Here is a 26,268-nt window from a genome sequence, read left to right on the forward strand (position 1 = left end):
AGGTCATGGAAGCAACCTAAATGCCCATCAACAGACGAGTGGATAAAGAAGATGTGGTACATATATACAATGGAATACTACTCAGCCATAAAAAGGAATGAAATTGGGTCATTTGTAGAGATGAGGATGCATCTAGAGAGTGTCATACAGAGTGAAGTAAGTCAGAAAGGGAAAAACAAATATCGTATATTAACATATATATGTGGAACCTTGAAAATGGTACAGATGAACTGGTTTGTAGAGCAGAAATTGAGACACAGAAGTAGAGAAGAAAACGTATGGACACCAAGGAGGGGAAAGAGGCAGGGGTTCGGGTGGTGGTGTGATGAATTGGGAGATTGGGATTGACATGTATACACTGATGTGTATAAAATGCATGACTAAGAAGAAAAAGAAAAGAAAGAAAAGCAGAAGGTGAAAAATTTCTTAAAATGTTTTGACTTCTTACTATGATCTGCCCACCTTTATAGACAATTTATCGGTATTAAATTGATCTCTAAAAAATATATAAAAAATTAAAAAAAAGAAAAAGAAAGGCTTCATAAGTTAAAGACACATGAAATACATACAAGTTCGTAGAAGTAGAAAAACGTGTGAAGGAACTGTAGAGAAAAAAAAAAAACCCTAAACTTATGGTGGCTGTGGTGTAACAAATTCCCTAAGATCTAATATAGATAATGTTGCAAGTGGAACATCTTTCACTCTAAGTAAAGCTCTAAAAGATAAACATTTGTGGGCTTCCCTGGTGGCACAGTGGTTGAGAGTCCGCCTGCCGATGCAGGGGACACGGGTTCGTGCCCCCGTCCGGGAAGATCCCACATGCTGCGGAGCGGCTGGGCCCGTGAGCCATGGCCACTGAGCCTGCGTGTCTGGAGCCTGTGCTCCGCAACGGGAGAGGCCACAATAGTGAGAGGCCCGCGTACCACAAAAAAAAATAATAATAATAATTAAAAAAAAAGATAAACATTTGTTTCATTTAGGCCAATAAAGTACTTCGCTTTTATGAGAATGGTAAGTAGATACATAATTATCTTTTTATTAAAAAGAAAATACATGCTGAAAACTATAAACCATTGATAAAGGAAACTGAAGATGATTCAAAGAAATGAAAAGATATCCAATCTTCTTAGTTTGGAAAAATTAATATTGTTAAAATAGCCATACTACCCAAAGCAATCTACAGATTTAATGCAATCCCCATCAAAATACCTATGACATTTTTCACAGAAGTAGAACAAAGAATTCTAAAATTTATATGGAATCAGAAAAGGCCCAGAATTACCAAGGAAATCCTGAGGAAAAAGAACAAAGCTGGAGGAATAACCCTTCCAGACTTCAGGCTATACTACAAAGCTACAATAATCAAAACAGCATGGTACTGGCACAAAAACAGACATATAGATCAATGGAACAGTATAGAGAGCCCAGAAATAAACCTGCACACCTACAGCCAATTAATCTATGATAAAAGACGCAAGAATATACAACGGATAAAAGACAGTCTCTTCAATAAATGGTGTTGGGAAAGCTGGACAGCTACATGTAAATCAATGAAATTAGAACATTCCCTCACACCATATAGAAAAATAAACTCAAAATGGATTAAAGACTTAAATTTAAGACATGACACCCAAAAACTCCTAGAAGAGAACGTAGGCAAAACATTCTCTGACATAAATCGTAGCAGTATATTCTTAGATCAGTCTCAAAATATACAAGGCAAAAGAAATAAAAGCAAAAATAAGCAAATGGAACCTAATCAAACTTAAAAGCTTTTGCACAGCAAAGGAAACCATCAATAAAATGAAAAGACAACCTATGGAATGGGAGAAAATATTTGCAAATGATGCGACCAACAAGGGGCTAATAAGCCAAAATATACAAACAGCTAATAAAACTCAATATTGAAAAAACAAACCCAATCAAAAAATGGGCAGAAGCCCTAGACATTTTCCCAAAGAAGACATACAGATGGCTAAGAGGCACATGAAAAGATGCTGAATGAACATGCTCAAAAGATGCTCATTGCTAATTACTAGAGAAGCGCAAATAAAAACTACAGTGAGGTATCACCTCACACCGGTTGGAATAACTATCATCAAAAGTCTACAAATAATAAACGCTGGAAAGGGTGTGGAGAAAAAGGAACCCTCCTACTCTGTTGGTAGCAATGTAAATTGGTGCAGCCACTATGGAAAACAGTATGGAGGCTCCTTAAAAAACTAAAACTAGAGCTACCATATGATCCAGTAATCCCACCCCTGGGTACATATCCAGAAAAAATGAGAACTATACTTCAAAAAGATACATGCACCCCAATGTTCACAGCAGCACTATTTACAAGAGCCAAGACATGGAAACAACCCAAGTATCCATCAACAGATGACTGGCTTAAGAAGATGTGGTGTATATATATATATATATATATATATATATATATATATATATATATACATATACATATATATATACACACACGCACGGGAACACACACACACACACACACACACACACTGTGGAATATTACTCAGCCATAAAAAAGAATGAAATATTACCATTTGCAGCAACATGGATGGACCTAGAGAATATTATACTTAGTGAAGTAAGTCAGACAAAGACCCTCTCTGACTATATGATATCACATATATGTGGAATCTAAAAATAATACAAATGAATCTATATACAAAACAGAAACAGACTCATAGACATAGACATAGAAGACAAACTTATGGTTACCAAAGGGGAAGGAGGAAGGGACAAATTAGGAGTATGGATTAACAGATACAAATTACTATATATAAAATAGATAAGCAACAAAGATTTACTGTATAGCACAGGGAATTATATTCAATATCTTGTAATAACCTATAACGGAGTACGATCTGAAGAACATAAGTGTGTCACCTTGTTGTACACCTGAAACTAACAGAATATTGTGAACCAACTATACTTCAATTAAAAAAATAGCTGGTTTACTTAGAAAGAAAGAAAGAAGGAAGGGGGGGGAGGGAGGGAAGAAGGAAGGAAAGAAGGAAAGAAGAAAGGAAAGAGGAACGGAAAAAGGAAAGGAAAGGAAAGAAAGAGGCACCTGATCCATCATCTCGCCTACGTCCTTACCCAGAGCAGGCTTTGACTTCCACTATTAAAAAAAATACGTGTGTGTGTGTGTGTGTGTGTGTGTGTGTGTGAAAAAAGTGAAAAAAGCAAGGTGAGAAAAGTGTGAATGGTTTGATCATTTTAGTTTAAAAAAAGATAATTTTATCTGCATATCCTAGCAATAATACACAACTTTTTTTCCCAGGAAGAAATCAACTGTCAGAAGAAGTGGAGTAGAGGTGGGAAAGGGAGCGTTTATGTTGCATTTTGTATCTTTCTGTACTATCTGAATTTTCTAACCATGCATATGTACTACTTTAAGAAAATGTCCATCTGACTGATGAAACTGTAGACCAGTTTGGTTATTTATTTATTATTTATTGTATTATAAAGACTAATGTAAGTTCCTAGTGGCCACATCAATGTTTTGTTCATCTTGCTGCCCAAGATGCTGCCTGGCATAGTAACCTTTTATATTTCCATAAGATAGAAGTTCAGAAAGTATATAAGAATCAATATGATCCACTCCCTAACCCTCTCTGTTGGTTATCAATGCAGTACCTCTTTCCTCCAAATCTATCTTTCTTTGCCTTGCTTTGTGGTACTGGAGCTGGACCTGTAAAAATTTCTCCTTTGCCAGTTGGCACAATATTAAGCTTTGTCAGTAGGGACAGAGCAATATGAAGTGGTTTCTTTTCCTGGTTCTGGTGTGCTTTTTTCTTCTTGTTCCTGTGACATGTACCTGCTAGCCGTGTGTGGGACAGCCAGTTGTGCTCACCACTCACCCTAGTGAGTGGATTCCTAGCAAGTCTTGCCACAACTCCAGTAGGCAGTTTCCTGCTTGCCAGTCTTAGTCTGTGGCCCTTCAGTGAAGTTCACCTCAGTGCCATCCAGTGGCCACAGAAACACCTCTCCAACAAGGTCTGAATCTCGGTCTTGTTGGGAAGTGGCACACTCCAAGTTGAAAATTGTCTTTATTTCTTAGTAGTTGATCCCCTATTACTACTTAATAACTCCTTATATTAAAATTTTCCTGTTCATATTACTGGTATGGTTTCTGGTGCCTAATTGGACCTTTCAGGCCCAAATCAAATTAAACCAAAAGAAACCAAGTAAAATCAAGCCAAGTCAACAACAAAAAATTAAATCTATAAACCCATCATAAAACATAAGTTTGTATTATTAAGTTTAACAACACAGAGAAGAGCATGGCATGTAGCCCAACTTGTTAACTAATTGCATTAAAAACTTCCACAAAACAAAAAAACACGATGTGATGGTTTTGTACTGTGTAAACTAAACTAAGCTAGAACTGTATTTCCCAGAATTCTCTTTCCTCCATGATTCTAGGTTAGGGTCGACTACAGAGAAATTTGTCTAAAATTTGGAAGGCAAAAATGAAGCAGCAGCCATTATACTCTGAAGGTCAGTATAGGATGCCAGGTGCTGCTGTATCTCATACACTTTGTTGCAGATCTGCTGGACCATCTTGATGTGTGGAAAGAACTGTGCTCACATTTCCTGCAGTTCCTTCTGGATCTCTTCCTTTAGCTGCTCCTAGTCAGGGCCAGGCACATGTGTAGCTCCATGGCCAGTAATGCTGCTTCTTTTCCAGGTCACCTGCTTTCTTGAGGTTGGAGGACTTTAAAAGACATACATAGATTCTAGTTTGTCCTTGTTCTTCCCTGTGTCATGCCCAGCTTTTCTTCCTGACTGCTGCCCTGATGATCTATAGTGACTTCAGGGCCACAGGCAGACCCTAATTCAAAGCTTTCCATAAACTTCTTCCCCAGCTTCTACAACAGAATAAAAGCTGGTCCCTATAATAGATTCCTTACTTCCTACCACTCATGGTGCTTCTGCTATGATGATCAAACCCTCACTAATATACACTATAAAACAGATAAATGATCCAGCTTAAAAAAAAATCTTAAGTAACTTGGATTTCTTGAGCAATTGAGTTTCTACTGTCAATTCTTATTTCCCCTATGTTTCTTATTTATTTCTACATAATATCTAAGTTTAAAAAATAGATGTTAAAGTGGGAAAATTTTTAAATGCCATTTTCTTTAACAAATGCCCATGTGAGGGCCCATATGAAGGCTAGTTAGAACCAAGTTTTTTGGTTCCTCTGAGATAGATATGGAGACAAATTTCCTTGGTGGCCTAAGATACAGGAGAGCCTGACCTATTTTTGTAACATTATTCTCCATGCCAGGAGGGGAATAAGATGAACAACTACTAGGGAGAGTTCTGAGAAGACGAGTATGTATGCATTTAAGAAAAACTAGAGTGGGCCTGGAGATAAGTTTAAGCTGATGAGGGAAAACCAAAAGATGATGCCTAAGCTCCAGATGGTTGTCATTAGTTTCTAAACCCAAATTCATTTGTTTAACATTTTTGAGATTTGTCCTTGTTTCCTGAGCATGCTCAGTATGACCTGCCAGGTCTCAGAAGTATGAGTCTCACAAATTCCATTTTCTGTTTTAGAAGAGGATGGGAGGGTAAGGAGGAAGAAAGAGGAATGCAAGTGAGTTAGCAGCAAAGAGTTCCTGATTATGGAGAACCTTAGGGTTAAGACCTTTAACTCAGAGACTGTGGACAAATCATTTGAAGTAAAGTTTTTAAAAAACTGAGTTTATCAAGAAGTATTTATTGGGTACCTACTAAGTGCAGGAGGAGGGCTAGACCTTATCAGTTAGAAATGGTAGATGAAACAAAAAGGACGGGCAGAACAAAAAGAGTAAGAGAATACTGCCAGCATCTAAGGGCATGGATCATTTCATCACTCAGCTAAGGCACTTTATCTGGTGCCTAGTTCTTTACTAAAACAGATCTAGGAATATTTGATAATCTCTCCTGACTTAGCGCCCATGAAACATGGAGTAGCTTTAGCCAGAAGTCCTTCCATAAGTCCTGGGCTTCCTGAAGCTACCTGCACACAGCTGCACAGTGAGTCAGCCTGGCTATCACAGGTTTATTACTTCCTACTGTACATTTCAGAAGGACGTATTCAATGTGCTGTTCAGAGTGTGGCTATTTAACTCCTTACAAGTCCTTCATAGGAAAAGAGGGAATAAGAGTTTGCTGGATTTATTTGCCCTAAGAATTAATCTCTCTATGAAAAGGCATGGATAGGACAACTACAATAAATGACAAAATTAAGAAAAGCACTGAACATTCTGGAAAATTTTCAGAAGGTTCATAGAAATTGCCGGTGAAGTTAAATTCTAATTTCTGCCTCCATTTATTTATCTAGCTTGTTAATTTGTTCATTCAACAAACATTTGTTGATTGACACTGGGATACAGCAATGAATAAGACAGACAATATCCCAGCCTCATGAAATTTATTTTCTTTGGTTGGGGAAAACAGTCAAACGTAAACTAACCAACACACAACACAATTTCAGGTGTTATTAAGTGCTCTAAAGAACAATAAAGTAGGGATGGAATGGTGGGGTTATATCTTAGGAGATGATTTAACATTATATATTATATTTTTTACATATAGCATGCAATAAACATTATAACAAATATAACCACAGATATGTCTTAGATACACTAAGGGGACGCGATTGATGTAGTTCCATGATAAATCAAACTGAATACATCTATATAAATCATAATGACTTATATATAGACCCATGAGACTTACCCTATAGAAAGCACTGGTCAAAGGGAGTAATGCTGCAGCAATGTTATATTCTTCTAAACTTGAGCAATCCTTAAACAAAACAAAGAGAAATGAGATTAGGACATTTACCAGAAATCACAAATATGTGGAAACAAAAATCTATGATACATGATTTACTGTCCTAAGGGGTTTTTACTTTTATTTCAAATTGTCATTAAGGCTTACGTAGATAAGTGTGAAAAAAAAGTATGAAAAAATACTGTCCCGAAGCACATTGTTTTTTTAAAAAAATATATTTTATTTTTTTTAATTAAAAAAAAAATTCTGTTTTTTGCTCGTGCCACGTGGCATGTGGGATCTTAATTCCCCGGCCAGAGATGGAACCCATGGCCCCTGCAGTGGAAGCATGGAGCCTTAACCACTGGACCACCAGGGAAAGTCCATTCTTTTAGAAATGATATAAAAATACATTTGAGAAAGATGTTTTCATACACTATTGGTGAGTAGCTACTTTTACTTTCCTGTTTTACAAAAGTTGTGTTTACAGCTGTGCATATTTGTCCAAAAATTTTTGGACAAGGTTTTAGTATATTTAACTACTATATTTCATTGAATCTGAGATACACATTTTCTCCCCACATTTTAACTTCTCTGAGACTGGGATGTATAATTGAAATAATATATTTTTTCTTAGTCTTCCACATGAAGGGTTTATAAAATTCTGTTATTGATCAGGCAAGAAATACCACTGCTGCCAAAACCCCTTGAGTGAAATGTTGTTGGGGAATGGGACAGTCAGAAAATCTCAGTGGGAATGTAAAATGGTGCAGCTGCTAGGAAAACAGTATGGCAATTCCTCAAAAATTGAAAAGTAGAATTACCCTATAATCCAGAAATTCTACTTCTGGATATATACCTAAAACAACAGTGACTTGAACAGACATAGGGGGGCCATGGCCTGGAACAATGCTCAAGGGTAATACCCTTAGAGAGGTCAGGTATAGTAATTTCAGCCCCAACCTTAGACAATATAACTATCGCCATCAAAATGCAAATTCATCAGCTATTCATAGGTTTGTATGAATTGATTTTAAACTCACAGAGCTGAGACCTTAATATCAATTATTCCAATGCAATTCCTCTACTTTTCAGATGAGAGAAAGAGGCCTAGATGTCAGCCAGTACTGGAATTTAGATTTATCTACCTATCAGCCTGGTGCTTTTTCCTCTAAACACCGCCTTTTGTACTTGATTACTTTCCTCATATTCTTGAGGAGGCGGATATGAGTTTTCTGAGCTGCCAGCACTGATTTTGGAATGTGAGGGAGGGAGTACAGGCCTCAACAGCAGAGCAGTTGGAGGCTTAAAGCTGCAAAAGGGCAATGGTGCCAGGGACAGGGCCCCTAGAAAAAGGAGAAAGAGTCAGAAGCAAAGAGAAAATACACCATAGACAACCTTGGTCTATTTCAAAATACTACTATGGCTTGGCAGGGCTGAGGGTATAGTTCTGCCCTGAGGAAAAAAAGGAGGAAACTTTCTTTCAGAAGTCATGGCCCAAAGGCGGGCATCTCTTCTAATGCTAGTCTTGCTTAGCATGAGTACATTTGGTATTATGATCTGCTAAAAGAGTTCTTAATAGAATTTCATGCATTTTTAACTATGAAAAACACAGCTATAGAATACATTAAATGTCCAACTCCAGAAAACACTGAAACAATACTGGGTTACAAGACAAATCTCTGTAATAAAGAATCATTCTCATAGACGTGACATTCTTTGACCCAATTTAAAAAAAAAACTAAAAGATAGGCTCAAACTTCCTATACTGTCCTAAAAATAATAGTTCTAATTAATTCACCACACAGAGTAAACATTTATTGGATAAATGAATAAGTGAATGAAAAAAGGAATAAATTCAAGAAGAGAGAGAAATGAGGAGAAGCAGCTAAGGACAGAAACCTGGGAAAGATATATTTATAGAGAAGGAATAAAGGAAAATCAAGATGGGAAAGAGAAGTAGGAGAAAGCAGTACTATAGTTGTCAAGAGAAGAAGAAACGACCAATAGTGTTGAAGTCTCCAGAGAAATTCAGTAAAATGAAGATTGAGAAAAAGCCAAGAAACTTGTGAATCAAAGAGGTCACTGGTGACATGATGAGGGTATAAGTGAGTAGAGTAAAAAAGGTCCTGAGTGTAAATGCTCATAGTTGTAAAGGGAAGGAAGCTGTTGGAGGAGTTATGACATCCAAATGGGTAGCTGAATGAATCCTGGTAGGGCTGAACCAGATGAAAGTACTAAGATTCTATGTAATCCTTTGATTCTATACGAATTAGAAGGGACCTAAGTACACCAAGGAGGAAAATCCGAGGGAGAGAGAGTTGAAAAAGAAAGGTCACTGATAGAACAAGGTCTCTGTGATATGGCTGCTAATCAATATGGTCCCCATTTCTAAGGGGGAAACATCTCATTTCCATAAAAAGCAAATAAACAGAATTTATATTAACCAGCAGGATCTCTGAATATTTCAGCAAATATAACTTATTAGGAGAGAGAAGCTTGTTTCTACAACGGAGACTCAGGCCTACCTAAGAGGCTTCCATGGGAAAAGCGGGGAGAGTGTCCTCAGACTGTTGTGCAAACACTAGTTTTATGGAGTACTGACAGCTGTTACTTGGGGGGAAATTGGGGAAATGCTGGGTAAACAAAATTAAGTGCGATGTTTTTGTTTTAAAAAACTGTAGGACTTCTCAGGGCTTTATACTGTGACTGGATGAAGGGAATTTGGTGGCAGCATTTCCAACCTAATTTGACTAAGAACATTTCTTTTAGAAAGCAATTGAAAAAAATATATATATTTAAATTGAGGGCAATTGCTATTTTATTATTATTATTTTTAAAAATTATTTATTTATTTATGGCTATGTTGGGTCTTCGTTGCTGTGTGCGGGCTTTCTCTAGTTGAGGCGAGCGGGGGCTACTCTTCATTGTGGTGCGCGGGCTTCTCACTGCGGTGGCTTCTCTTGTTGCGGAACACAGTCTCTAGGTGTGCAGGCTTCAGTAGCTGTGGCACACGGGCTCAGTAGTTGTGGGGCATGGGCTTAGTTGCTCTGCAGCATGTGGGATCTTCCCGGACCAGGGATCGAACCCGTGATCCCTTCATTGGCAGACGGATTCTTAACTACTGCGCCACCAGGGAAGTCCAGAAAAATATATTTTGAAAAAATGATTTAATATCATAAAATATCTTCTGAGAGCACTCCAACCAAAAGATCATTTAAAAACTTAGTTATGAGCTTTTATTTCTTGACTTATGGTCATATACTGACAGGCATTTCTACTGTAAAGAACTAAAAATGCTAGATAATATATTTAAAAATCTTTAATGCAAGGCAATGAACTGGCAAGAAAGTAAGGAACACTCAGGCCAAAATATAAGTTAAGTGGGAACCTGGAGAGATACAGCACTAAAGTGCAATTTTACCTCAAGAACAGTTGGTGAGCAAAGTAAATTTGAGTATTAGTTTTGAACAACTCAAAGGACTCAAAAGATAGGAGACAAAACCCAGCACTCGCTAAAGGTAGGAAGTCCATTAGGAGAACTACCTTATGGTAGGGACCCCCTAGGGCCACCTGAAACACCAGATGGAAAGTCTGAGATATAAAACGATAATTCAGCAAGGGAAGTAATGAATATGTGAGTAAATTAAGCATACACTGACTATATAAAACACAAAAATAATGTCTTTCAGTATTAAAGAAAAATAAGATACAACTAAAATATACAACCACGGTAGCACAGACATTGTAAGGTGGTGGACTGGAGCTGGATTTTGATAAATTAAGTAAACATTTAAATTTCTCTGTGTTATTGCCAAAGGAACAGAATGGGTTACAACTTCTAAACTAGTGGGGGAAAAAGTGGACTGAAAGAAAAATAACCCAAAGGAAAGCAAGAAGGAGGAAAAGAAACTCAGAAAAAGGAAACAATCAAAAAAGAACAAAATAAGATAGTAGGAATAAATAAAAATATAATAGCAGAAATAGACCAAATACTCTGGTTAAAAGACAACTATTGTAAGAAGAAATGGGAAGATGTTGGTAAAAGAGTACATATAAGATGAATAAGGTCTGAGAATCTAATATATAACAGTGACTATAGTTGATAATACTGTATCATATAATTAAAATTTGCTAAGAAAGTAGAACTTAAGTATTCTCACCCCTCCCCCCAAAAAGGAAATCTGTGAGGTGATGGATGTGTTAATTAATTCGATTGTGGGAATCCTTTCACAATGTATGGTATATTAAGTCATCATGCTGTACACTTTAAATATGTTATAGCTTTATTTGCCAATTATACCTCACTAAAACTGGAAAAAGTATATAGGCCATGTAGGAAAACACCACACCTTTTTCCTATTCTCTGTCATCTCCATGGATTTTATAAAATAATCCCAGAATACGGCAAAAAGGGTGAATCATCTTTTTCTTCCTGACTTATTCCTCACCCTCTTGCTTAGGACACTGCTATGCACAAGAATGTCATCCCCTGTGTCCTAGCACATCTGAGTTTCTTTAACAGAAATGCCTTGCATGTTTCTGAAGACTGTCATGAGGCCCAAGGCAATAAAGTTCAACAGACTTGAGCTGTAATCTTCTCCTAAGGAAATGGCTGGGATGCCAAGATGCCTTTTGACTTTGATTTCACAGCAGGGCTTCATTTGTAATGATGCTGTCCAAACTTTAAATGGCAACAGCTGTGATATGGAGTCCCACACACTCATTTATAAAAATTTCCCACAAATTAAAAAAAAATTAAACAATGGGGAATTTCAATCCATGACCAATTAGCAGGGAACAGGCAATCATAAAACATTTAGGGGCTATTTATTATCTTATAAAATGTTTACACATTGTAGTGCATGTCTCAAACCTGAGCGCCAGTCAAATGCTGATTGCAAAATATAAATATAAAATTCTTTGCAAATCACGTTAGAGATATTCTAAGTTAATTAGATTGAAAAATGGAAAAAATTTTGAAACAATAAGTACAACTATTGACATAGCAATAGCATTCCGGAATAGTGCAGTTATCTGTTGGGGAATCAGTCCATAAATACACATCCTGAAATCCCCTGTGTTTTGGCCACGTAATAGCAAAGTAGTTACAGACATACCAGACAATTTATAAGACTGCAAGGACTTGAATGACTATACATGTTTTATTCTGAACTTTGCTATGCAGCTTACCTTTAATTTTCCTCCTACAACTGAAGAGTGAGCCCTGCAATCTTAATTTCTCATTACCCTCAATTACTTCATATTTTGATTTTCATACCTTTGGACGGTCACGACCAGCATTCTCATTTTTGTAAAACTTTGGAACCTCTCAAAAACGATACAGGTAAACATTAAAAGAAAAAAATAAGACTGAAAGGCAGAATGTCTTGCAAAACTGACTTTTCTTGAGTTTAGACTTGATATAGCTCAGAAAAAATTTTTTTTGAATTGTCCAAAACACTGGGAACATTTGTATCTTCTACGTAGGGACAAAAATTAAAACTACCAAAGCCCCAAATACCTCTGTATATCATGTTAGTCTTCTGCTCAAAAATGTCAGCTATGTTCTGACCATTACAGGATAATGACCAAACTCTTCTGCCAAACTTGTAAACCCTCCGTGGTGTGGACCCATCTCCACACTTACCCAACCATATGGCCCTCCTGCTATAAGCCGCAGGTCTAGTCAGTCTGCTTTATTTATCATCTTCTATTCTATATCATAATTACCTCCTACCACATCTAATACCCCTAGAATAGCACCCATGCCTTGCTTTATCATTTACACTCTTCCTCCTTGGCACCTCCATATGCATGCCCTCGTGTTTTCCCACCCTTTCTAAGTACGGTGCTAAGTACAAAATAAGCAGTAGGACTCATTGTTGTTTCGGCCTCAGGTTACATTTTAATGCTAAATCTACGAATATAACCATTGAGGATGTATCACAATTTTGAACACTATGGTTATTTAATATGTACCATTACTCCCACTGAGATAGAAGATGAATGCTAGACTTGACAAATATTATCAAGCTTTGCTTTAAGTTTTTGAGTGAATGGCGCAAGTCCGCTTCAATTTTATGTCTGGAAACTAGGACACTGCACCTGGCATATAGTAATAATAGTTAACATTTATTGAGTGCTTACTAAGTATCAAACATATTTTCAGTATGAATTTACAGAAATTATTTCATTTAATTTTTACAGCACCTCTAGGAGGTAGGTACTATAACTATATCCATTTTGTTGATGAAGGAACTGAGTTTCTCAGAGGTTAAATAATTGCCTGAGATTACATGGGCACAAATGACAGAGCCAGAGCTCAAACCCAGGTAGTCTCACTCCAATGTTTGTGCTTTAAAGCTCTATGCCCCGTTGCCTCTCAAATGCAATTGAATCTAAAGATGGCATCTGTGGAAACATATAATTCAGGCAAAAGAAGAAATTTTCTACTAATTATAAATAATTTCCTCAAAAGAGGCTGAAACTATACTACATCTGTAAAAAAGCAATTGAAAACTTAAAATGTGGCTGCTAAAATTAAAATGCAAAGGAAGGGCTGGAAGTTAATTTTTTTTCCCTCATGGTATCCTTTTATTTCATCTCTATCTTCATAATTTCTTAAAAAATTAAGAAATACAAAGGATCATGTCAAAGCTTCTAAAATACGCCTAATAGGAGTGCTGGAAAGAGAGGACAAAGTAGGTAGAAGAAAGCAAAAGAAACAATAAAAAGAATTTTGTCTTCATATGCAAAGAGTCCAGCGAGTGTCAAATAGGACAAATGAAAAAAGATATTTGGTATAATGAATAAAATGTGGTATACTCATACAAAACAATACTACATGAAAGTGAAAATAAATGAATTATAATTATATCCAAAATCATGGATGAATCTCCCAAACAAAATTTTGATCCAGAGAATCAAGGCAAAAAGAACACATCACCACCATATCATCATCATCATCATCATCAGTCACTGCTGAAACACACATTCTTAATTAACATTGGCCTCTATCTCTATTTACCACATCAAACACACCATTGTAAACACGCAGGATTTCATAAAGTCTACTATAGCAATGTCAAAGAATTACTTTTATCAAATCATACTGACAAAGGAAAATCTAACAAAATCAGGTCAAGTGAAAAAAAGATCACCAGTTCGGATGATTTTATGCTAAGTGTTTTAAAAGAAAATGATTTGATGTCAGAGGATTAAAGGGAGTCCCTTAAGAAAAATAATGAAGGCTTTAAATATTTTTGCAAAATGATCATCTTTGAGACAGTGCTGTAAAAGCCAAACATAAAGTAAGTCATAATGCTATTTCGTTAGGAAAATTATTTTAAATACCTTTCCCTTCCCCAGACAAAAGTGAGATTCATACTTTGGTTCTAAAAATATCAGCATATGGTAAAAATTATAACCTAAATAGCTGTTAAAATTTTATATTTCTTCTTCGAAATATAATGTATCAAACAAACCGTTCCCCCACTATTTGGTATGAAATTTTAGTTCCTATTTTATATGGATTTACTGGTGGTGATAGTGAAGATTAGTTCTACTCTTAATGATCTAAAGGATGCAGGAGTGATGGTCTCTGTCATACCTCTATTTAATTCTCCAGTCTTGTGTCTGTAGAAACCAGACAGATCTGGAGGATAAAAGCAGACTACAGCAAATTCAATCACGCGGTAGCTCCAATGGCAGTTTTATAATAAAGATGTTTTGTCTTTGCTACAGCAGATTATCATGGTCGTGGGTATGTTGCATGCAATCACTGATGTGGTGAGTAAGTTCTTTTCTATCTCTATCAGAGAGGAGGATCTGAATTTGGACCATTTGAACATCATATAGAATATTATGCTGATCTACTACATTGATGACATCATGCTAATCAGGCTGGATGAGCAAGAAGTGGCTACCATGTTGGAAACCTCGGTGAGACATGCACTCCAGAACATGGGAGATAAACCTTATAAAGGTTCTGGCCTGCTGGGACATCTCATTCAAAGTAAAGGACAATTTGTTGCATCTTGTATCTCCCATCATGAGGAAGGAAGCAAAAATTCTGGTAGGCCTCTTCGGGCTATGAAGGAAGCATATTCCACATCTGGGATTACTGTACAGGCTCATACCAGGTGACACAAAAAGCTACCAGCTCTGAGTGGGGCCCAGAAGAAGAAAGGGCTCTGTAGCAGATCCAGGAATTAAAAAGCCCTGCTTACCATCACAGTCAGTGACCCACTTAGAGAGTTTGCACTTTCCATTGCTGTAACTCTGAGTTGTGCAAGGTTATAGATTCCAGTCCCCAAAGGAGAAACATTTCTACCAGGGGACAAAACAAGAATCTCATTAATCTATAAACTACAGCTGTCACCAAGGCACATTATACTCCTAATGCCCAGAAATTGGCAGGCAAGAGGAACCATAATTTTTTTTTTAACATCTTTATTGGAGTATAGTTGCTTTACAATGGTGTGTAAGTTTCTGCTTTATAACAAAGTGAATCAGCTATATGTATACATATATCCCCATATGCCCTCCCTCTTGTGTCTCCCTCCCACCCTCCCTATCCCACCCCTCCAGGTGGTCACAAAGCACCCGGCTGATCTCCCTGTGCTGTGTGGCTGCTTCCCACTAGCTATCGATTTTACATTTGGAGGAGCCATCATTTTGGCAGAAATAACTGAACCTGAATGCCAGGGAGGTAGGGCTAATGTCACATAACGGGAACAAGGAGGAATATGTTTGGCACCCAGTTAAGTCCTTGGGTACCTCTTGGTACTTCCTTGCCAAATTCTGATGGAAAATGAACAAGTGCAGCAACCCTAGGATGAGAAACACAAAGTGACCAGAGACTAAGACCCCTCCAGGATGAGGGTCTGGGTCATAAGAAGGGAAGTTAGCATCATTTGCAATCCTACAATCAGCTACATCTGCAGGGGCAAACGTTTTTCCCACTTAGCCTCTTCTAAGTTTCCCTCAGCAAGAAAGGCACACTAGAATTCTGGAGGAACTGCTCCTGAATACCTATGAAGAAGTGGAGGCGAGCACCACAAGGGATGAACATGAGAATGCCTTATCCAAACACCCCTTCAAGGGAGGACTTGTTGCCTCCATGACTGGCAGTGCTGTCAACAGCCCTTCCCGAAGCAGCAAATATTCAATGACTGATTAAGGTGTGGGTCCATACGCAGCCATTCTGACTTAACGTGGGACAACTTCAGCTCCAGAACTTTGTGTGGGTTAGGCTGAGGCTATCCTTGAGCTCACAATATTGCCTGACTTCCCCTTTTGCCCAATTCTATTTATTTTCCCTCCCTCCCACAGGTGTTGATCCAAAGACCACTCCCTAACAAACATCCTTTGCACTAAACTCTGCCTCAGAATCTGTTTCCAACCTGAAACAACTTCCTAATAAAGTAGCAGCACACACTGTTTTCTGGGGAACCCAGGCTAAGAGAGATCTGTAGTTTGAAAAGCTCACTATTGGCTGTGGGACAATGAATGCATTTGGGCAGGAACAAAAGTGGATGTGGGAAGAATGCTTAGATGGGTATTATAACAATCTAAGTGGGATGATGGTAGTTTTGATTGGGGTATTACAGGTGGAGGTAGGAGACAAGTGGATTGAGTTAAAAGGTTTTTATGGGGGTAAAAATCAGTATAACTTGGTGTTAGAGATGAAGGAGAAGAAGGTGTCAAGGATTACTCAGGTTTTAGTTCGCGCAACTGGATCAATGGTCATGCCATTTGCCAAGATTAGGGACAATGGAAGGGAATCAGGTTTGAGGGTTGAGGGGTAAAGGAAATGCATGATCATGACTTCAGTTTGTAACCATTAAAGCTGAGCGTCTTTGACACATGAAAACGAGATACCAGGTATCCAGTTGGATATAAAGGTGTAGCTCAGAGAAAAGGTCTGGGGTAGAAAAATAAACTTACGAGTCATCAACATGTAGATGGTAGTTTAAGTTGTGGGTGTGAAAGAGACCATCCTTGAAGTGAGTACAGAATGAGACAAAAATTAATAAATAATATAAGGCTTTAAAAATTAAAGGCCAAGTGGAGAAGGATGAGCTTTCAAAGATGGAGAAGGAATGGCCAGAAAGGTACGAGGATATGTAGAAAATGTTGCATTATGGATGCTAAGGAAAGAGAGTGCTTCAAAAAGAAATTCTAATTGATAAACTGCTTCCTCTATCTTCAAAGCATGGAAAAGCCAGTGGACTTAACCACGAAGAGATAACATGAATAATTTATATACTTTACATAGTTTCAAGGTAGCTACTATAACATATTTTTTGTTTGCTTTCCTATATTCCCCTTCCCCTCAAAAAGACCGTAATTTAAATTCCTGTGGAAAAAAAAGAAAGTGAATTATAAATCTGCCACATTTAGAATGGCTAACCTGTCACATTTAGAAGGACTAATAAATAAAACCTACAGAAAAGCCTTCTACATTAGAAAAGCCTTCATGTATATAAGTGAGGTTATGAACAAAAACAAACACCTCTTTTTAGCATTTTAAATCCATAGGTTAGGGACTTCCCTGGTGGTCCAGTGGTAAAGAATCCGCCTTCCAATGCAGGGAACGTGGGTTCGATCCTTGGTCTCAGAACTGGGAATCCCACATACCTCAGGGCAATTAAGCTCGCGTGCCTCAATGCGAGAGCCCACGTGCTGCAAACTACAGAGCCCGTGCACTCTGGAGCCCACGCGCCACAACTAGAGAGAAGCCCATGCTGCAACAGAAGATCCTGTATGCCTCAACGAAGACCCTGTGTGCCACAATTAAGACCCAACGCAGCCAAAAAAATAAATGAAAAAAAAAAATCCATAGGTTATCATTATGCTGCTTTTATAATATAAGCAAAAGATAAAATAATCAAATACTTATATAACCAACTACTGCAAATAACTAGAGACAATTTTCTTCATGATTTATGTTGTAAAAGCAATGATAACATAAGATCAGAAAAAAAACTTAACTCGCTCTTATTTTCAATAATATTCTGGAATGCCATTGTGAAGAGTTAAAAATGGACATCGGCAGAAAAATTTTAAATTGTAAGACTCATTGGCAGCATTATTTATGAAAATCTTTTTGAAAGTCAAAATCAGTTTCCACACAATGAATGAAATATGTGAAAAGTGAGATGCAATTAAGCACATCTCACCATCCTTAAATATAAATAGGCAAGGAATTATCAATCCTATGGTTAAATACATTTTTTTCTGGTGCACTGATAAGAAAGACACTCGGTAAAATGTAAAGTGTTACCTAAGGTCAGGATAGTAACATGAAAGCATTTCTGGGAATCCTAAGAAAACAATGTTTGCGAATTCTGAACTTATTTCTTAAAGACAACATAAAACTAGACACTGGTCAGAAAATCAACCCCCTCTGGATTGGCTTTGGCCTTCTCAACCCCGCGCCCTCACTTTCACTGGCAAAGGTCACCACCTGTGACCTCTTACTTGCCAACCAAATGGATTATGTTTAGACATTTAATTTAACCTCTATACCATTTGTTAAGATTAAACACATATTTTCTCTTTTTTAAAAACTACTTTCCTTTAAAAAAACTCACAAACTTTCATTTCTTTATAAAAGAGCTAGGAAAGGCAGGTAAGTGAAAAAAAAAAAAGAAAAATATCTTGTCATAAATCCCACAACCTTTAAACAACCAATGTAACACTTTGGAGTCTATGCTTCCTATTTTTCCAAGTCACAAATTGTATATTTATTCATATAATTTTTTTTTTTTTTTTTTTTTTGCGGTACGCGGGCCTCTCACTGCTGTGGCCTCTCCTGCTGCGGAGCACAGGCTCCGGACGCGCAGCCTCAGCAGCCATGGCTCACGGGCCCAGCCGCTCCGTGGCACGTGGGATCCTCCTGGACCGGGGCATGAACCCGCGTCCCCTGCATCGGCAGGCGGACTCCCAACCACTGCACCACCAGGGAAGCCCTATTCATATAATTTAACTTTACTTTTATATAGTCATTTCATCTTTAAAAAAAAATTAATTTTTCTTCCAGTTTTATTGAGATACAATTGACGTACAGCACTGTGTAAGTTTAAGGTATAGAGTATAATGATTTGATTTACATACATCATGAAATGATTATAACAGTAAGTTTAGTGAACATCCATCATCTCATACAGATATTAAAATAAAGGAATAGAAAAAAAGTTCTTCTTTCTTGTGACAAGAATTCAGGATTTACTTTCTTAACAACTTTCAAATATAACATACAGCAGTGTCAATTATATTTATCATATTATACATTACATTCCTAGTACTTATAACTGGAATTTCATACCTTTTGACTGCCTTCATCCAATTCCCCCTCCTCTGACCCTCCACCTCTCGTAACCACAAATCTGATCTGTTTTTCTCTGAGTTTGTTTGATTTTGAAGTATAATTGCCCTACAATACTGTTAGTTCCTGTTATACAACATAGTGATTTGATACTTCTATACATTTCAAACTGATCACCATGATAACTATAAGTCTAGTTACGCTATGTCACCAAAGATATTGTTATACAGTTACTGACTATATTCCCCGCAGTATACATTTCAAACTATGCCATTTATTTTGCACCTGGAAGTTTGTACCTCTTAATCTCCATCACCTACTTCTTCCCCTACCCCCCCCATAAACACACTGTTACAACCCTGCATTTTTACTCACCTCCCCCTGCATTTACTGTTTTTGACAACATATTTTACATTTTTTTTGTTTTGTGTATCCCTTAACGACTTATCATGGATAGATGATTTTTACTACTTTTGCCTTTTAACCTTCCTACTAGCTTTACACGTGGGTGATTTACTACCTTTACTGTATATTTGCCTTTACCAATTAGATTTTTCCTTTTGTAATTTTCATGTTACTCATTGTGGCCTCCTCTTTTTCAATTAGAAGTCCCTTTAATATTTCTTGTAAAGCTAGTTTGGTAGTGTCAACCTCTTTTAGCTTTTGTTTGTAAAACTTTTGATCTCTCCATCAAACCTGAATGAAAGCCTTGCTGGGTAGAATATTCTTGGTTGTAGGTTTTTCCCTTTCATCACTTTAAGTATATCATGCCACTCCCTTTTGGTCTCAAGAGGCTAGATCCTGGGGCAGCTGCCTGAGGGGTCCAAGGTGTCTCAGAACTAGTGCTGGCCCGCTGGTGGGTGGAGCTGGGTCCCAGGGTCTGTGACTGCAGAGCCCTGGGGGTCCCAGGGCTAGTGCTGGCACACTGGTATGTGGGGCCAGGACCTGGGCCCCCTGGTAGACTGGGCTACATTCCAGGGTGGCTGTAGGCTCAGAGGCTCTTAAGGCAGCCAGCCTGCTGATGGTGGGGCTGGGTCCTAGTGCTAATAATTTAGAGGGAAGATTCCAAAATGGCGCTTACCAGCACCAGTGTCCACGTGGCAGAACAAACTCAGAATGGCTGCCGCCAGTGTCTATATCCCCACGGTGAGCTCCAGTTGCCTTCTGCCTCTCTGGGAGGCTCTCCAAGATCAGCAGGTGGGTCTGACCCAGGCTCCTTTCAAATTGCTACTTCAGCCTTGGGTACTGGAGCATGTGAGATTTCATGTGCACCCCTGAAGAGTCTCTATTTCCCAGAGCCTTCTCACTCTCCTGAAAGTAAGCCCTTCTGACCTTAAAAGCAAACATTCTTTATACCCCAATAAAGATGTTAAAAAAAAAAAAAAAAGCAAACATTCTGGGGGCTCATCTTTCCAGTGTAGGACTCCCGGGATGGTTAGCTCAATGCGGTACTTGGACCACTCACTCCTTGGGAAGAACCTTGGTAATTGTAATTATCCTCCCATTTCTGGGTTGCCCACCTGGCAATATGGGTCTTGACTACACTGAGTCTCCAGTCCCTATTACTTTACTTGTTGTGGTTCCTTCTTTATATCTTTAGCTGCAGAAAATCTTTTCTGCTAGTCTTCTGGTCTTTCTCATCAATAGTTGTTCTGTAAATAGCTATAATTTTGGTGTGCCTGTGGGAGGAGGTGAACTCACAGTCTCCCTACTCTACCACCTTGGCCTGCATTCTTCCTAGTCACTTCGTTCTTAAATTAATTTCCTACCTTGGCTTCTATGACCCCATTTTCTCCTTACACCTTTTCTCCTCTTACATCTATGACCCTTTCATCTCAATGTTTATAGGTTTTATTATTCTGCTCACCCCTTAAGTGTCAGTATTTCTCAGGTTTTTTTCCCCATCCTGAGATCTCCTCTCTTATAGTACCTACTTTCCTTAGGCTGGCTCAACCATTTCTATGAGATAGAGTGCCACTGTATTTCCAGCCTAGACAACTCTCCTCAGCTCCAGCCGACTGGGCTCTTCCAATTTGTTGTAGAGACCTCAAACTCAATATATCTTAAACTGAATTATCTCCACCCCTCACATATACCTTCAAGCCTGACACTCTTCCATACTACCTTGGTAAAGCATCTATTCAGTCGACTAGCCAGAAACCTTTTCTATCGCATCATACTCTCACATTCAGTCAGATATCAAGTTGATGCTTCCAGTGTTATCCTGCTTCCATTTATCCATCCAACAAATATCTTTAGTTGAACTAGGTACATTGCACTGGGGGCTCTGAATTAAACAGTTATATAATCATTGCCCTCTTTTTTTTTTTTTTTTTAGTGGTATGCGGGCCTCTCACTGTTGTGGCCTCTCCCGTTGCGGAGCACAGGCTCCGGACGCGCAGGCTCAGCGGCCATGCCTCATGGGCCCAGCCACTCCGCGGCATGTGGGATCTTCCCGGACCGGGGCACAAACCCGTGTCCCTTGCATCGGCAGGCGGACTCTCAACCACTGCGCCACCAGGGAAGCCCATCATTGCCCTCTTGAAGCTGAATCAAATACTGTTAATTCTGTCTTTATCACATTTGTCATCTCTTCCCTCTTCTTCATATTTACTACCTTTGTTTGGGCTTTCACCACAGGTATAACTTCTTTACTCCAACCAATTTCTGAGCCTTTGGGGAGTTCTGTATCAGAACTCAGAATGCTTCTCTGTTTTGCCCCATCTTCCTAATTTCAGCTTTCTCATATCTGAAAAATCAGTTAACACTTGTTCATGTGCTGTCTTTTAAAATTTTGTGCTAACATTTCTTTACCTGTTTTCTTTGTCCTTGTAGAATTGTGTTTATCTTTTAAAAATCCCTCTACTATCCCTTTTAGTTGAGTTTCAGAAGGGAAATGGAAATAAATGTGTGGAGATAAGTGACCAGGCGCCCCAAATCAAGTCATTCTAGAGTTTATAATTTCTAGAAGTTTCTCTATGCCACCATTTTTAGAATACTTTAATATCTCTTCCTTCACATTTCCTAGCTATGTGATTTTCCACCAAGAAAATTCGAAATAGCCTCTAGTTCATTCCTTAAAAAAAATTATTAGTATCTTATATAGTCATCTAGTCACCGAGGAAATAGTAAATAAAATTCAGTAAGTAGGTAGATGTATTAGGACTGTATAGCAACCCTGTACAACTCATTAGGCAACAACGTGCAAATATTAGTGATATACCTTGGGCCTTAAATCTCAGGTGGAAATTAGGTCTAATTTTTTATTTTGGAACACTAAAGGCTACCTGCCAAATGACTGGCGTGACAGCCTACCAGAAAATTCTTTCTGATCTTAATTAAATATTTTAGAGAACTATGAATGTTTCTTCTACAAAACTTTTGGAATGAACACACACAAACACACATACACACACAGAGCCATGGTATTTTTGAAAGGATACGAGAGTTAACCTTGAAACTGAACAATCAACCAAATATTTACTTAATTCCTATTCCTTAGGGGAAAACAAATCATACCACTGGCCGGAATTCTCTGAAAAAAAAAAGAATCAGACCTTTTCTTTCTAGGTGTAGTTTTCCTAAATAACACACAAACATACAAAATAGAATTCAGCTAGCTGAGAAAAGGCAGTAAGGGCTGTAGAAACTGAAAAGGTGCTGGACATGAGGAGAGAAGTGGCAAGGTTACTGGAAAAAAGAGAGGAATCCTTGTCGGAGAAGACACATCAGGAATATATATATATATATATTTTTTTAATGAAAAGACAGGCAGAATTGGGATGGAGAAAGAATATATTCTAAGTTGGGCAACTAAGCTTTGTACAGGAGTAGGGGAGGAAGGTACAGGAGGGAAAGGCAAAAGCAGGCCAAGCTCCTGACACAGAGAGGAGTTATCAGTTTTGAGTGTAGTTTATAAGACCCAACATGGACACTCTGGGCACTAGTATAAGCACACATATGCCTTAGTAGATACCTAGTCTGTCTTTCAGAGCATACACATAAAGGAATTTTGTGATCAGGCTACAGATGATTAGACTCTCCTCCACTAGATAAGGTTTTTATTCCTTTATATGCGAAAAAAGACATCATCTAAGAGTTCCTTACCATTTTACCTTTTTATCCCTGAGATTTTAGTGCTGTATAGAAAAGTTGTCCTTCAAAGCACTGGTTTGAAAAGACTAGCTGCAGAAGAAGGCCTATTTTCTGAAACAAAATTGATTGGCTAGTAGAGTGAGTTTGGTTGTGGTACTCAGTGCCTTTATTTCAGAATGGTAAGTGTCAGGTGAGTGGCACCCCAGTCAGGGAAGTATGAAGTGGAGAAAGGCCACGTCTTTCTAATGTTTTGGTGTTCTGTCAGGGCTCCACAACTGCTCCTTCCCTTAATCCTCCCACTCATTGTGTACACTGCCACACTTCCTTCTTTCTCTTCTTCAGCTTGCCTCTCCTCTCTTCTTAGTCTATTTGCCTATGATACCATTTCAGAAAATTGAGGTCCCTGGACCAGCAGTAGTAGTGTGACCTGAGAACCTGTTAAATATGCAAATTCACAGGCTCCACTCCAGACCCACTGAATTAGAAATCTAGGTGTGGGGATCAGCAATCTGTGTGTTAACAAGCTCTCCGGTTATCCCAATACATGCTAAACTTTGAGAATCACTGGCCTACAGTGTACAACTATCCTTTCTGATACAACCGTGAACCATTCTAGAAAAATAGGGCTATATTTGACTTGATTTTAGATTTAGGTGAATGTGTGAACGATTTTGTGTTACTCAAATTACTCTACATTTGCTTAAAGTAACCGGCACCAAATACTTTAAACTAAAATCTAAATGCTTAGAAGAAATAAGTTTATGTTATTTAGTTTATACTTACATGTTTTCATTTTTTCAACCAATAAATATGGGCCTACAAAGTGAAAACTTGCATACGGTCCCTACATGACAGGGCTTACAAGGTAGTGGAACCAGCAGAGAGGCCTAACAAGATGTAATGAAAATCAATGTGTTCAACATGCCACAGGAGAAAGTGAAGTAGAAAAAGTTGTTATGGGAGCATAGACGAGGGAGAGATTCCACCAGAGCAATCAGAAAAGGCTTTATGAATGAGGGGCATCTGAGCTGAACTGGAAGATGAATAGGCTCTTTGGATTAATTTCTCTTCTTATATCTCTAATTTTTTTCTCTTATATGCCAGTTAATGGCTATTTTGCATATGGTTTTAGATGCAGTGTTTAAAAAATATATAAAGGTTAAACATGACGATATATATATATTCTGTATGGGAAATGAGGCCCAGTGATTTTGGTTTTAAGAAAAGCATTATTATTTGCCTCAAGACAAGTTTCCAATATTGAGCTAGTTTATGTTTATTTAAACTTTCCTTTAAATAAATCTGAAGAAATGTTTTTATGGTTATAGACCAAAACCTATTTTATTGTTTAAAGACTATGTGTAGTATATTGGAAAAAGCACAGGACAGAACAACATTAAGACCACATTCTTATTCACAGTGTGTCACTATATGGTGCTGTGGTCTTGAGGAAATTACTTCACCTCTCTGGACCTTAGTTTCTTCATCTAGAAAAGTTTGGACTCAGTGATCTCTGAGGACCTTTATTTTTATTTCTTCTTTGTCAAAACCCTTTTGAATTCCATTTATAATTTCAATTGGTTCAATTATTAAAATATTCATCAAGAGGGGAATGCCTCTTTTTCTGGCTATCTAGGCAAATATACTCTACAAATACTTTGGCTACAAAAGTAGATTCCAGAAGCTAGTCGCATGAAGTTTACAGAACACAATGTTAGGCTCAAAACGTGTTCATCACAGACCACATTAGGAAAGAGTGTCCTTAAAATTACATTACTTCATCTCTAACAAGAAGTGTCTCAAGAGGCCATGGCAGTGGTCAAAACCTTGGCTGAATGACTTTCTGTTGTATAATTGACAGAAAAGTCACTCCTCAAACTGTAAAACCTGCTCTGAAACATACCCTAATTAAACAACAACAATAACACAGATAAGGCCAGAAATGAATTTCATAACGGAGAGCATAAGAGATTTAAATCAAGTGGAAGATTTTTTGCTACAGTGAGACTCTACGAAAACATGGTTAGAATATTTCAGTCCAAATATAATTCTTAGTGCACAGAAAAATAATGACAACTGTTTACTATGGTTGTGAAATTTTGAACCTTTCAAAAAGTTGAGTAACCTTAAAGAATGAAAAGATATATAAAAAGGAACATGTCTTCTTGACTCTAAAGTAGGTTGTAGACCATTTTCTAGCCTGGCTCCTCCTGGTGCATGGCAGTCATGTTCTGAACTGCAGGAGGGGGGATTTAGTAGTGACCTTTTGGAATGAACCACGTTACTGGCCAAGTGTCTGTACCTAATTGATTTTCCTCACCCTTTTAAAAGTGCATCTCTAATTCCTGGCCCTAAACACCTGCTTAAAGTTCAGCCAATTTCTGCGGTGAGATCCAAGTTAAGTGAATTTCACTGAAGTGTGAAGTGTGAGGCAGACACAGAGTTCATTATCCTGACTGTGGTGATGGTTTCATAGGTGTATATACATGTTAAAAAGGTTATCAAGTTGTACACTTGAAATATGTCCAGTTTATTATATGTTAAAAGTTCAGTTTAAAATGTTACAAAAAACTACTATCAGTGCTATGGTAAGAGTATATAAGAGATGAGTATAGGGGCCATTCTGACCTGAGAAATACAGGAAAGATAAAAGTTGAGCTGAGGCTTGAATGATATGTTCACCAGTTATGGGGGAAATTGAAGGATAGTGGGCATTACAGGACAAAAAAACTGAACAAAGGTACAAAGGCAAAACATAGTTTTGTCATTGTACTGTAAAGAATGTGGCTGAGTGGAATTTAAACTAGTAAGACGACATGTGGTGATAAATACAAGGCTAGAAAGAAAGGCATGGCTTTGATGCCATTCTAAGATAACTTGACTTTACTTTGTAGGTGACTAAAGTTGAAAATTTTATACACATCTGAATTTGCTTCCTTGTAAAACCCCACTTAAATTACAGTAAAGATATTATTTTCTCAATGCAATCCCTAGCAAAATTCCAATGGCACTTTTCACAGAAATAAAACAAAAAAATCCTAAAATTTCTA

The 26,268-nt window shown here is 37.8% G+C and overlaps 1 protein-coding gene across 2 annotated transcripts in view; it reads right to left on the minus strand.

Moving 5' to 3' along the window:
- The window catches only part of SBF2 (SET binding factor 2), a 460,581-nt gene that overhangs the window by 114,029 nt on the left and 320,284 nt on the right, over positions 1-26,268 (minus strand). For both annotated transcript variants that reach the window (XM_082844306.1, XM_082844309.1), the window contains exon 17: positions 6,754-6,822. In XM_082844306.1, coding sequence (XP_082700432.1) covers positions 6,754-6,822 — 69 coding nt within the window. The remainder of the gene's footprint in view (positions 1-6,753; positions 6,823-26,268) is intronic.

Source organism: Leucopleurus acutus (assembly GCF_964270905.1).
Source record: "Leucopleurus acutus genome assembly, chromosome: 8".
NCBI classification, from domain to species: Eukaryota; Metazoa; Chordata; class Mammalia; order Artiodactyla; family Delphinidae; genus Leucopleurus; species Leucopleurus acutus.